Source organism: Hordeum vulgare, chromosome 3H (genome assembly GCF_904849725.1).
Source record: "Hordeum vulgare subsp. vulgare chromosome 3H, MorexV3_pseudomolecules_assembly, whole genome shotgun sequence".
Lineage (NCBI taxonomy): Eukaryota > Viridiplantae > Streptophyta > Magnoliopsida > Poales > Poaceae > Hordeum > Hordeum vulgare.
The window spans coordinates 556,758,715-556,772,761 of NC_058520.1; the positions used below are offsets into that span (position 1 = coordinate 556,758,715).

The 14,047-nt window shown below is 44.8% G+C and overlaps 1 protein-coding gene across 1 annotated transcript; it reads left to right on the top strand.

Moving 5' to 3' along the window:
• The first annotated feature begins 6,933 nt into the window (after positions 1-6,933).
• Positions 6,934-9,222, top strand: LOC123445015 (fructose-bisphosphate aldolase 1, cytoplasmic). Its single transcript, XM_045121929.1, has 2 exons — positions 6,934-7,045; positions 7,901-9,222. Exons 1-2 carry the CDS (start codon positions 7,018-7,020, stop codon positions 8,947-8,949), a joined length of 1,077 nt encoding a protein of 358 aa, XP_044977864.1. The 5' UTR covers positions 6,934-7,017; the 3' UTR covers positions 8,950-9,222.
• Positions 9,223-14,047: the final 4,825 nt, after the last annotated feature.

The following is a 14,047-nucleotide window of genomic DNA, read 5'->3' on the forward strand; positions in this document are numbered from 1 at the left end:
TGAGTACCCAGACATTTTGAGCACATGTTCACTGACAGACGAGTTTTCCTCCATCTTGCAAGCATAGAATTTATCGGAGGTCTCATACCTCTCGATCCGGGCGTTCTTCTGAAAGATAAACTCCAACTCCTGGAACATCTCAAATGCTCCATGACGCTCAAAGCGACGTTGAAGTCCCGGTTCTAAGCCATACAAGACTGCACATTGAACTATTGAGTAGTCCTCCTTACGTGTTAACCAAGCGTTCTTAACATCCTGATCAGCCGTAGCGGGTGGTTCATCTCCTAGCGCAGCATTAAGGACATAATCCTTCTTCCCAGCTTGTAAGATTAGCTTAAGATTACGAGCCCAGTCTACAAAGTTGCTTCCATCATCTTTCAACTTAGCTTTCTCTAGGAACGTATTAAAATTCAGGATGACTGTCGCGTGAGCCATGATCTACAACACAAATATATTCAAAGTGGACTTAGACTATGTTCAAGATAATTAGAGTTCAACTTAATCAAATTATCTGCTAAACTCCCACTCAAAAAGTACATCTCTCTAGTCATTTGAGTGGTTCATGATCCACTTACACTATCCCAAGTCCGATCATCACGTGAGTTGGGTATAGTTTCAGTGGTAAGCATCCCTATGCTAATCATATCAACTATATGATTCACGATCGACCTTTCGGTCTCATGTGTTCCCAGGCCATGTCTGCACATGCTAGGCTCGTCAAGCTTAACCCGACTGTTCCGCGTGCGCAACTGTTTTGCACCCGTTGTATGTGAACGTTGAGTCTATCACACCCGATCATCACGTGGTGTCTCGAAACGACGAACTGTAGCAACGGTGCACGGTCGGGGAGAACACAATTTCGTCTTCAAATTTTAGTGAGAGATCACCTCATAATGCTACCGTCGTTCTAAGAAAAATAAGGTGCATAAAAGGATTAACATCACATGCAATTCATAAGTGACATGATATGGCCATCATCACGTGCTTCTTGATCTCCATCACCAAAGCACCGGCACGATCTTCTTGTCACCGGCGCCACACCATGATCATCCATCAACGTGTTGCCATCGGGGTTGTCGTGCTACTTATGCTATTACTACTAAAGCTACATCCTAGCAAAATAGTAAACGCATCTGCAAGCACAAACGTTAGTATAAAGACAACCCTATGGCTCCTGCCGGTTGCCGTACCATCGACACGCAAGTCGATATTTCTATTACAACATGATCATCTCATACATCCAATATATCACATCACATCGTTGGCCATATCACATCACAATCATACCCTGCAAAAACAAGTTAGACGTCCTCTAATTTTGTTGTTGCATGTTTTACGTGGTGACCAAGGGTATCTAGTAGGATCGCATCTTACTTATGCAAACACCACAACGGAGATATATGAGTTGCTATTTAACCTCATCCAAGGACCTCCTTGGTCAAATCCGATTCAACTAAAGTTGGAGAAACCGTCACTTTCCAGTCATCTTTGAGCAAAGGGGGTTACTCGTAACGATGAAACCAGTCTCTCGTAAGCGTACGAGTAATGTCGGTCCAAGCCGCTTCAATCCAACAATACCGCGGAATCAAGAAAAGACTAAGGAGGGCAGCAAAGCGCACATCACCGCCCACAAAACCTTTTGTGTTCTACTCGAGAAGACATCTACGCATGAACCTCGCTCATGATGCCACTGTTGGGGAACGTCGCATGGGAAACAAAAATTTTCCTACGCGCACGAAGACCTATCATGGTGATGTCCATCTACGAGAGGGGATGAGTGATCTACGTACCCTTGTAGATCGTACAGCAGAAACGTTAGAGAACGCGGTTGATGTAGTGGAACGTCCTCACGTCCCTCGATCTGCCCCGCGAACAATCCCGCGATCAGTCCCACGATCTAGTACCGAACGGACGGCACCTCCGCGTTCAGCACACGTATAGCTCGACGATGATCTCGGCCTTCTTGATCCAGCAAGAGAGACGGAGAGGTAGAAGAGTTCTCCGGCAGCGTGACGGCGCTCCGGAGGTTGGTGATGACCTTGTCTCAGCAGGGCTCCGCCCGAGCTCCGCAGAAACGCGATCTAGAGGAAAAACCGTGGAGGTATGTGGTCGGGCTGCCGTGGAAAATCGTCTCAAATCAGCCCTAAAACCTCCGTATATATAGGTGGGAGGGAGGGGGGCCTTGCCTTGGGGTCCAAGGACCCTCAAGGGGTCGGCCGAGCCAAGGGGGAGGACTCTCCCCCCCCCCCAAACCGAGTTGGACTAGGTTTGGTGGGAGGGAGTCCCCTTCCCTTCCCACCTCCTCCTTTTTTTTCCTTTTTCCTTTGATTTCTTATCCTTGGCGCATAGGGCCCTTTTGGGCTGTCCCACCAGCCCACTAAGGGCTGGTGCGCCACCCTTATGGCCTATGGGCTTCCCCGGGGTGGGTTGCCCCCCCCCCCCCGGTGAACTCCCGGAACCCATTCGTCATTCCCGGTAACTCCGAAAACCTTTCGGTAATCAAATGAGGTCATCCTATATATCAATCTTCGTTTCCGGACCATTCCGGAAACCCTCGTGACGTCCGTGATCTCATCCGGGACTCCGAACAACATTCGGTAACCAACCATATAACTCAAATACGCATAAAACAACGTCGAACCTTAAGTGTGCAGACCCTGCGGGTTCGAGAACTATGTAGACATGACCCGAGAGACTCCTCGGTCAATATCCAATAGCGGGACCTGGATGCCCATATTGGATCCTACATATTCTACGAAGATCTTATCGTTTGAACCTCAGTGCCAAGGATTCGTATAATCCTGTATGTCATTCCCTTTGTCCTTCGGTATGTTACTTGCCCGAGATTCGATCGTTAGTATCCGTATACCTATTTCAATCTCGTTTACTGGCAAGTCTCTTTACTCGTTCCGTAATACAAGATCCCGCAACTTACACTAAGTTACATTGCTTGCAAGGCTTGTGTGTGATGTTGTATTACCGAACGGGCCCCGAGATACCTCTCCGTTCACACGGAGTGACAAATCCCAGTCTTGATCCATACTAACTCAACTAACACCTTCGAAGATACCTGTAGAGCATCTTTATAGTCACCCAGTTACGTTGCGACGTTTGATACACACAAAGCATTCCTCCGGTGTCAGTGAGTTATATGATCTCATGGTCATAGGAATAAATACTTGACACGCAGAAAACATTAGCAACAAAATGACACGATCAACATGCTACGTCTATTAGTTTGGGTCTAGTCCATCACGTGATTCTCCCAATGACGTGATCCAGTTATCAAGCAACAACACCTCGTTCATAATCAGAAGACACTGACTATCATCGATCAACTGGCTAGCCAACTAGAGGCATGCTAGGGACGGTGTTTTGTCTATGTATTCACACATGTAAATGAGTCTTCATTCGATACAATTATAGCATGGATAATAAACTATTATCTTGATACAGGAATTATAATAATAACTATATATTTATTATTGCCTCTAGGGCATAATTCCAACAGAATCCACTAAGAGAGAGCTATAAAATCTTAGATCTGAGAATGGTTGGAATGATTTTCTGAACAAGGTACGTTCTTTTTGTGAGAAGAATGGGATTTTAGTAATGCACATGGAAAATGATTATGTGAATCCAAAGATAAGGCAAAGGACCGGCATTAACAACGAGCATCATTATCGAATTGTTTGTTTCTTTGCTGTCCTAGATATGTTGGTAGAAGAGTTAAATGGAAGATTCAATGTTACAAATTATGAGTTACTTTGTTGTATGTCAGCTTTGAGTCCAAGTCATCAGTTTTTTCACTACAATGTTGGGAAAATGATGAAATTAGCTCAGTTTTACCCTAATGACTTCAATGATTTGGTGAGTCTTGAGCATGAACTTGATCTCTATCTCGACAATGTAACCCATGATACAAGGTTTGCTAGCTTAGATAATATTGGAGTTTTGGCGAATTGATGGTGACTACAAAGAAGCATCTTTCTTATCCTTTGGTATACCGACTTATAAAACTTGCATTAACTTTGCGTGTTGCCACTTCAACCGTTGAGAGTTGCTTCTCAGCTATGAAGATTGTGAAGAATGCTCTACGTAACAAAATCAGTGATGATTTTATGAACCATTGCCTTATCTGCTTTGTTGAAAAAGATTTGTTGAGCAAAATTCCCAATGAAGTGATAGTTAAGTGTTTTCATGCGTTCAAGATCGTTGTGAGATGAAACGAAAGGTAATGTGCTACCTAAGGCTCTTCTCTTTTGTTAATACTACATCCGTCCAAGTGTATAGGACATGCGCGTAGTTCTAGGTTGTTAATTTAACTAGCTAAATATATATTATATGTGATATATATTTAGCTAGTTAAATTAACAACCTAGAACTACGCGCATGCCCTATATATTTGGACGGAGGTAGTACCGATCTTCTTCAATGTTTTCACTCTTCCTCGATTTGATCATGTTTTCGTTGTTGTTGCAGGTTGTAGATTAGAGTGTTAGAACAATATCTCAATGTTCTCTTGTGCAACTTTGAAACAATATATTGTTATGCTGATATGATTCATTGCCTCAAGTTTATATTGGTTAGTTTCTTTCATTTTGAATGAACATGATTGTCAAGAATAAAGTGATTATGCCTACATTTTTTTACAAGTGTCTTTTCCTTGTTGGTTCATGAATGTGGTCATACGCCCCTTCTTATTTTTTTTCCTGGATCCGTCTCTGATGACTTTATTAATTTTAAAATAATGTGTCGATGCAGTCTTTTAAAAATATTCATAGAAATAAAATGTGCATGTGTGTTGATAAGAATGAATGTATATATGTTTGTACGAGCGTCTACGAGTTAGCGGTGTTCTCATCCCCATCCCGCGTCGCCTTTGCCGTGCCAAGGCGGCATCACGGAAAACAGCGGTCGCGTCGTCTCGTCACGAGGGAAGGGGACGGGCGCACGAACGTGGCGAGAGGAGCCGCCGCGGTGGAAAACGAAGGAAAGCTAGCGCCGGACGCCGCGCCCGTTGTTGGACGGAGCGGAGCGAACCGTGGGCGACCGCTCGCCCGTCCGCCCGTACGTTCGCGCACGGCGCAGGCGGTGGGAGACGAAGGAAACGAAAAGGGACGCACCGAACCCCCGAAGCGGCGGCCAAGGCCCAAAACGGGACGCCGAAAACTGGCCGAGCCGCGTCCAGGCTTAGGCGGCGGCCTCCGGAAACCGCTTGCGTCCGACGGTTTTGCCTTTTCCTTTCCCGAGCCGTCAAGGCGTCACGTCACACCGGCCCTGCCCGCGCGGCGCGGGTCGACGAAGCCGCTGCCGCTGCCGCCGCGCGGGTGGCCCCGCGGGGTCCTCGCTGGTTGACAGGGCGCTGCGCGCGCTGGGGCGTCGCGTTTGGGGTGGGGGCGGAACGGCACGGGTGAGGCGAAACCCGTGACCGGATCGGCGGCCGCGGCCGGGTTCGGGCGAGGCCCGTTGGAAGGTCTTTTTTTCTTCCACTTTTCGCGTGCGCGCCCCTGGGAAAAGTAAAAAATACACGCCGATGTTTCCGAGGAGCGGACGAGTACGTTTTTCTTTTGTTTCTTGGAACTGAACCTGCCCCTTCGAGCAAGCAAAAACTGTACGCTCCGTTGTGGGTTTTGCGTGCTCAGGAATCTGGATCTGGTTCACCCGTCCCCGGCGTAAGAAAAACGAACACACCGTCGTGTTTTTTTTTTTTTGCGACGAGAACACACCGTCGTGTTGTTATTACTAATCTATTCCTCCCGTTCCTAAATATAAGACATTTTAGACATTGTACTATAAACTATATACGGATGTACATACACATATTTTAGAATATAAATTCACTCATTTTGCTTCGTATGTAGTCTTTTAGTGAAATCTCTAAAAGGTCTTATATTTTAAAACGGAGGGAGTATATAATTGCGGGGGCATTTTGCTTTACCCAATGGAGTAGGTAGGAGTAAGTTTGAACGGTCCAGAGTCCATGTGCACGTATGCAAAGGCAACCACAACTTCACAAAACACTGCCCATCAGTGCAAGCATTGCACCAGTTGTAATGGAGTAGTAGTACGATCTCGGCCCGCATACTTGTTCCACAATGGCCTAAAAAGGTGAATCGTTTGGTTGGTTTGTGCACCGTGCACAAAGATCACTTTGGACTTTAATATCACTCCGTTCCTAAATATAAGTCTTTCTAGAGATTCAACTAGTAGACTACATACAGATGTATATAGACATATTTTAGAGTGTAGATTCATTCATTTTGCTTTTTATGTAGACTCCTAGTGAAAGACTTATATTTAGGAACGGAGGGAGTAGTAGCTGCCTGACGTGATTAGTAGATAGCTCCCCTTCTGTATTTCATTTCCTAAAGTACATTGGCCTACTTTCCTGCTATGAGACCACCCATAACATGATAACAAATCATTTTTGATGAACTTGTAGAAAAATATTGTTTGGCGAAAAAGTTAGGACCACTTTGGCCGTGGTTGCCTTGCTGCACAAAGATAACACACGAACAACCAAGGATACGATGCATGGTATCAACTGATGCATGATGCAGAGCCTTCTTTTACACACATTGGTAATGTCAAATAATATTATGTCAAATGACGAAGAAATGGCCGACAATATCATCTCAAAACGTATTTACATTTTTAGCCGGCGCAGAGGCCGGTGCTGTCTCAGCTTTTATTCTTTCTCACATCACAATAAAAAGGAAAAAAGAAAAGAAATTCATGGTTTCCTCTATTTTCAGAAAATCCGCACCTCCCAAATAAAGCGAGCGGCGAGGGCCTGGATAAAAATAACGCAAGAAACCAGGGGCGGTGCGGGAGGCAGCGCATGGGTTCCTACGGAGGCGCACCCAGATCGGATCCCTTTCTTTCCCCTCGTCCAAGCCTCGGCCTCTTTATAACCCCCCGCCCCCTAATCATCCCCGTCCCACCAAACCCGCCTCCCAACTCCAAATCTCCATTTGCAGCCCTCGAATCTACCCCCCTCCCCGAGCATCGACCATGTCGGCCTACTGCGGAAAGTACAAGGGTACGCGATCCATCCCCTTCATTCCTCCTCCTCCCTCCCCTCCCTCGTCCTTCTCTCGATATGCCTGCCTGCCTGCCTGCTTCGTGTGTGGATAGATCTGTTACCTGTTTCGCTCCTCTGCATGCTTAGATCTGCCCATGCCCGCCACTCGGTGCCGTGGTTTGTGTTAGATCCGTACTCGCGGATCGGACCCGTACGCGCTGCGTTTGTGTCCGCTTGGTTCCTAGCAGTTGGATCGCTCTAGGCGCTCGCAGTTGGATCGGGTGCTTAGGGGTCGTCAGTCGCGTCTGATGATGCGTGGCATGCTGGTAATTCTGCATGGTTCTGCTGCCGTCATGTGCATGCTAGTGATTATTTTCTGCGAATGATGATACTGCCGTTCCTTCATTTTCAAGTACCTTGTGGTTAAGTTGGTATGAACGTCTGCGCATGTTTCTGTTGGGTTCGTGGTAGTGGTAATTCCTGTTTTAGTTATTGAAGATTGCATCTGTAAATCTAGATCTGTGTAGGTCCTAGGGGCATCTTTTGTTAAGGAGAATATACCGTTCTTATATACTTGCAATCTGTATGTTTTTCTCTCCTGTGATGTTAATTCTTTACTACACATGCCCTCCAGGCCTCCACCTTGTCCTGTAGCACACGTGGTTTTTTTTAGAACTTGTCAGAGTTTCCTAGTCATTTGTTAGAATTAGAAGTAAATTTACACTGCTTTTACACTCGCTACTAAACGTGGTGAATGGTTGCACTCAACTTGCATTTCTGTAGATTTGAGCACAGCTTCTAAGATCTGATAGTTATGGAAGATCTGATAGTTATGGAATTGATTGTAATATGCTAATGTTGGTTATCTTGCAGATGAGCTCATCAAGAACGCTGCCTACATTGGCACCCCTGGAAAGGGTATCCTTGCTGCTGACGAGTCCACCGGCACCATCGGCAAGCGCTTCGCCAGCATCAATGTTGAGAACGTCGAGGACAACCGCCGTGCCCTCCGTGAGCTCCTCTTCTGCACCCCTGGTGCCCTCCAGTACCTCAGCGGTGTGATCCTCTTCGAGGAGACCCTCTACCAGAGCACCAAGGGTGGCAAGCCCTTCGTCGACATCCTCAAGGAGGGCAACGTCCTCCCCGGCATCAAGGTGGACAAGGGTACCATCGAGCTCGCTGGAACCAATGGTGAGACCACCACCCAGGGCTTTGATGACCTTGGCAAGCGCTGCGCCAAGTACTACGAGGCTGGTGCCCGCTTCGCCAAGTGGCGTGCGGTCCTCAAGATCGGTGCCACCGAGCCATCGCAGCTCTCCATCGACCAGAATGCTCAGGGTCTGGCTCGCTATGCCATCATCTGCCAGGAGAACGGTCTGGTGCCCATCGTTGAGCCTGAGATCCTTGTTGATGGACCTCATGACATTGACCGCTGTGCCTACGTCACTGAGATCGTCCTTGCTGCCTGCTACAAGGCCCTCAACGACCAGCATGTCCTCCTTGAGGGCACCCTCCTGAAGCCCAACATGGTCACCCCTGGTTCTGATGCCAAGAAGGTGACCCCTGAGGTCATTGCTGAGTACACCGTCCGCACCCTCCAGAGGACCGTCCCTGCTGCCGTCCCCGCCATCGTCTTCCTCTCCGGTGGACAGAGCGAGGAGGAGGCGACTCTGAACCTGAATGCCATGAACAAGCTCCAGACCAAGAAGCCTTGGAACCTGTCCTTCTCCTTCGGGCGTGCCCTCCAGCAGAGCACCCTCAAGGCCTGGTCCGGCAAGACTGAGAACGAGGAGAAGGCCAGGGCTGCGTTCCTGGTGAGGTGCAAGGCCAACTCTGAGGCCACCCTCGGCACTTACAAGGGCGACGCCACCCTTGGCGAGGGCGCCTCCGAGAGCCTTCACGTCAAGGACTACAAGTACTGATTGATCTGCGTTGGGTTGCTGTGGCCCGTTTGGGCGTCCCGCTTACCAGTATCATTGTTTGGTTTTCAGAGTCCTGAGATATATCCTTCGGATATCGAACCTCGTTTTTAATAATGCTGAACTTGCTTTCATAATACCGTAGTAGTTTCTTTTTGGAGTTGATGAATACCCTGTAAATCGGGTGCTGCGTATCGTAAATTGGAGCAGCAGGTTTTTGTTCCATGGTCCTGTAATTTTCCTGCTCATACAATGGTAAAACCTGTTATATGCTGATTTCGCATGTGTTCAATCACTTTTTCTTGCTTTGTGTGTCGCTAGTAGACATTATTTTTGAAACAATTATGATCTTTCCTGATACAATCAACTACTCCTGGAAAATGTATGCAATCAACTACTCCTGGAAAATGTAGTTGATCATCACGGGGCTTCCATTTGTGTCTAACTTTCATGGCATTGGTATCTTGATGGATGTGGCTTCCCTTATCTATTGCCAGAACAATTTAGCCCATGTAATTCAAATAAAGTGTGTTTAATACTCTCTTCCTGGCCACAATTTCACATAACCCGATTGCCTCGATGTTGTCTAACTTTAAGCACCGCCGTGGTAGGCATGAAGTTGTTGATCACCCGCCACCAGAAGTTATGCATCATTAATTAAACGCGTTTGCTCAATGTAAGGTGTCTGATTTTTCTTTTGAAGTATCAATAGCTTCTGCTTCGCGACGGAGCGTGATCGAATTCTGCTGGAGAGCTTAAAAACAATATGCATAAAAAAACTTAGTCATAATATAATAGGTTCATAATTCCTACCTCTGTAGTTATGTTTCCCTAGTGCTACCCAAATCTGAAGTTCATAATGCATCCAAATTTGACGAGTATTGGAGTGGACATTCATAGTACCAGAAAGTCTCAATTTTTCTCATTTCTTAATCAAATAGTCCCTCCATTTCACAATTTGGTTTTAGTTCAGAAACATGACATACATATTCAATATCCACGGCGGGCCGATGTCCAGAGTGAGCATGAGTGGGGAATCGAGGAGTTAAGGGCATCTATAACCAGATTTACATAATCTACTCCCTTATAGGACTACCCACCTAGGCCCCGTACATACTCGCTAACCGAAGGTCCACACGGGTCACTTCCCCATAAGTTGTCAAGAGATGGTAAAAAAATCCCAAGAAAACATAAAAAAGAAGCATGCTGAGAAATAAAGAAGCATTACATTTTTATTTTGAGGATTAGAAGTTACTCCCTTCGTTTCTAAATATAAGTCTTTTTAGAAATAGAAAACTATATCAGAAGTAAAATTAATGAATCAATATTCTAAAGTATGTATGTATACATCAGTATGTAATTTTTTAATAGAATTTTTAAAAAGAATTCTATTTAGGAACGAAGGGAGTAGTATCTAAAAAGGGCCTTCACTAAAGATATGAGCTAATTTTGTTGGCCTTTTATATACATGGCCATGTATCATAACAAAATTGGGAATCATCCACTCTATCTGGGCTTCCAGTGTCATAGAAGATTTAAAAACTGCCCTTTTTCCTTGTTTTATTACCTTATTTAAATTTCGGCAATGAAAAATATTATATTTAGATTAAAAATAATCATTGCACATTAAAAAAATCCACGCAATGCATATTTTTCCTTATTAGAAATGACAGCATTAAAAAATGTATGCGCCATTTAAAAAATATCCACGTGCTTTTCGAAAACATTTCTACCAGTAAAATAAATTCTCATATTTGTACCATTTACAAAGAACGTACTAGACATTTAAAAAATATTCACCTGTTTTTAGAAAATATTTGCAATATTTAAAAGTGTTTATACAAGTAAAATAAATTCTCGCTTCATTCCAAACAAAAATGTTTCTTACCATTTAAATAATCTATGTGAAATTTCCAAACAAATTGTTCAAAAAAATGTACTCTACGTGAAATTTAGATAAAATATTCATGCGTTTGAAAAAATATGTTAATGACAAAACAAAATTATAAAATGTAAAAAATAGTTCAAGTTGTATTAAAAATGTATGTAATTTTGCAAAGAGAATTAATGGGTTACAAAATTATGTTTGTTAAATTTTACACAAATGTTTATACAATGTAAACAAATCTTGAAACAATTGTATATTTTTTTCATGCCAATAAAAATATTCATAGTGTATTTGAATACTCCCGCCGTCCGAATTATTTGTCACAGAAATGGATGTATTTAGAACTAAAAACACATCTAGATACATCCATTTTCGCGAGATAGAGTCTAACTCCCGTGCTGCTTGGTCCGGGCCGCACCAGGGTTTTAGATCTGGCCAACACAGGGCCTCCTCTAACTGCCCTACTTCCTTGGCTGCCACACGAGGGCGTCGCCGGGCAAAACATGTGTGGCGACTCGACCTTCTCGTCATGCTGCGAAGTCAGATGTGGTACTCCCCGATGAGATAATTCCCTTTTCTATCTATATATCTATCTATCTATCTATCAAGCCTTTTTCGTACGTCACGTTCCCTTTTCCATACGGCCCCGTCTTGCTCCAAAAATCAACTGAGTTGGGCCTGCTTTGGGCCTTAGCTCGTCACTCGCTCTAGAAGCCCACCAAGCTAACTAAAATTTGCGCTTACATAACAATAAAAAGCATAAAAATTGATGAATTGCATGGGTATCAAACTTACAACCTCATGCACCAATCGAGAGTGGATAGCCAAGTACACTAGCTAACACATGTGATCAAGGCACAGCCCGCGAGAGTGAAATTCTGCACCCAATTTAAGATAGTTCCGGATAGATAGCTAGCTAGATAGATAGAATCTAACTCCCGTGCGGCTTGGTCCGGGGCGCACCATGGTTTTAGATCTGGCCAACAGAGGGTCTCCTCTAACTGCCCCACTTCCTTGGTTGCCACACGAGGGCGTCGTCGGGCAAAGCACGTGCGGCGACCAGACCTTCTTGTCGTGCTGCGAAGTCAGATGTGGTGCTCCCCAGCGGGATAGTTCCATACAATTATGTGGTCGGTACAGTGCAATGGTTGTACGGCACTGCAGGTAGGGGCCAACACGGAGCCGGTCTGTGCAACTTGGTGGCGATCGAGCCGACTACGAGTTGGGAGAAGTGTTCACCGGTGAAAATTGAGTTTTGATTTTGGTCATGGCGGACAATGGCGATGTCTATGCGTTGTTAACTTGTTGAAGGCATCGTCACTACAGTCACTAACTCCTCGTTGGGATGTTCCGAGAGGAAACCATTGATCTGGGTCTCCCAGATTGGATAATGGTGGCACTATCACTGTCGTTATACCTCATGAGGGCATTATTTTGGAGCATATGCTTGTCAAAGACACCAAGGGATGGAGCGATGTGGCATCTACCGCGTCGAGGACAATAGGTATCAATGGCATGGCACATAAGAGTCTCAGTCTAGATGGACGAGTGTAGGGTGGTGGCGTTGTTTGACATCGTCGGTTGGCCTGACAAGGATTTAACAGATCTTTATGTTCAAGATGGGTCAACAGTTTGATGATGGTGACAGCTTTTGAAGCATGTGCATGTGGCACGTGCTTTGGATCGGTTGGACCGGATATTTTCTCCATGTACATCATGTGGGCGGCTCGACGATGACCCCGAGTCTTGAGTGTGGAGGCATCCCCATTATCGAGTTTGTTGGCTTGGAGTGATGGCTTCAGATTGTTTGATGTTTGTTTTTATCAAACATTTGCTGAATAACTTAATAAAGATGATCGTGTCCATCGATTGATGCATACAACGGGGTTTCAACCTCCTTTAAGGAAAAAACACATATGATCAATCACGGGTTTTGCTCTATTTACCCCTTAGCTCAGGTGAGTTATATATGTGCACGGTCTGCTTTTTCTTTCTCACGCAAATGGTTTAACTCATTATTAATTGTTCTAATGATCAATGTGTCTGGTTGATTAGATTAGAAAAGCAATTAAACAAGAACAATTCACTTTCTCTTTGAAGTAGCTATAGCATGTTGTTTGACTAAATTAAAATAAATATACTATTTAATTAAATCAGTTTTAACAGGTCAGAAATTTACTCCTCCCGTGCCCTCCTTTGGCCTATATTTACTCCTTCACGAGAAAACCCTTCATCACATCCAGAATCGCGAATTTCTTCATTGTTCCGTCGCCGCAGTGCTTTCGAGATCGGGAGCGTGGGGAGACCTCTTTCGACACCCTGCCGGAGGGAGGATTGACCTCCGGGAGCTTCTCCACCGCCATGGATGCTTCCCGGACGTATCGTGAGTAGTCCTCCTTGGACCATGGGTCCATGACCAGTAGCGATGTGATGTCTTCTCTCCAATCTTGTGCTTCAATGGTTAGTCGTGAGCTGCCCTACATGATCAAGGCATCTATGTAATTCTCTTGCTATTGCTATGCTCGGTTTGTTGGAATCCGATGGATTATGAGATTATTTTCAGATTGTTAAGATTTATATATTTGATTATCCTTTTATATCATGTTCCTTAGTGATTCATGCATGTGTCTCCGTTGCTATTTATTGCTCTGGCTGAGTAGTAGATTGCAGCTCCAAGAGGGAGCGTTATGCATGATTGTGGGTTCATGCCCCTCGATATCTAGCTAGAGTGACAGAAACATGAGACTAGGGGATGTTCTGTTGCCACCAGGGAGAAAACAACGGTGCTTGTGACCACGGTTGCAAGGATTGTTTACCTTAAGCATAGTTTGTTAATGCAGTTGTCCGTTGCTTTGAGTTTACACTTTGGGTGGGGCTCGCAACTTAATGCCGGCGAGGTGTTCTGGATAGATATCTCAAGGTGGATGATTAGTAAGTAGATGCTGATGAATAAAGGGTATACTTGTCTTGGTGTACTGCCCATTACTATTGAACCTCTAACTATCAAGTATCATAATTAGCATTGCGGTGCGTTCAAAATTCTGTCAATTGCCCAACTATGATTTGTTTACCCAAGCATAGTTGTTTATCGTCTTTTGGAAAAGAGACATCACTAGTGAACATCATGTGACTCCGGTCCATATCACCATCATTGTTTACACCTCCATCATTTACCATTTTCATTTACTTTTTCGTTGCAATCACTATTACCTT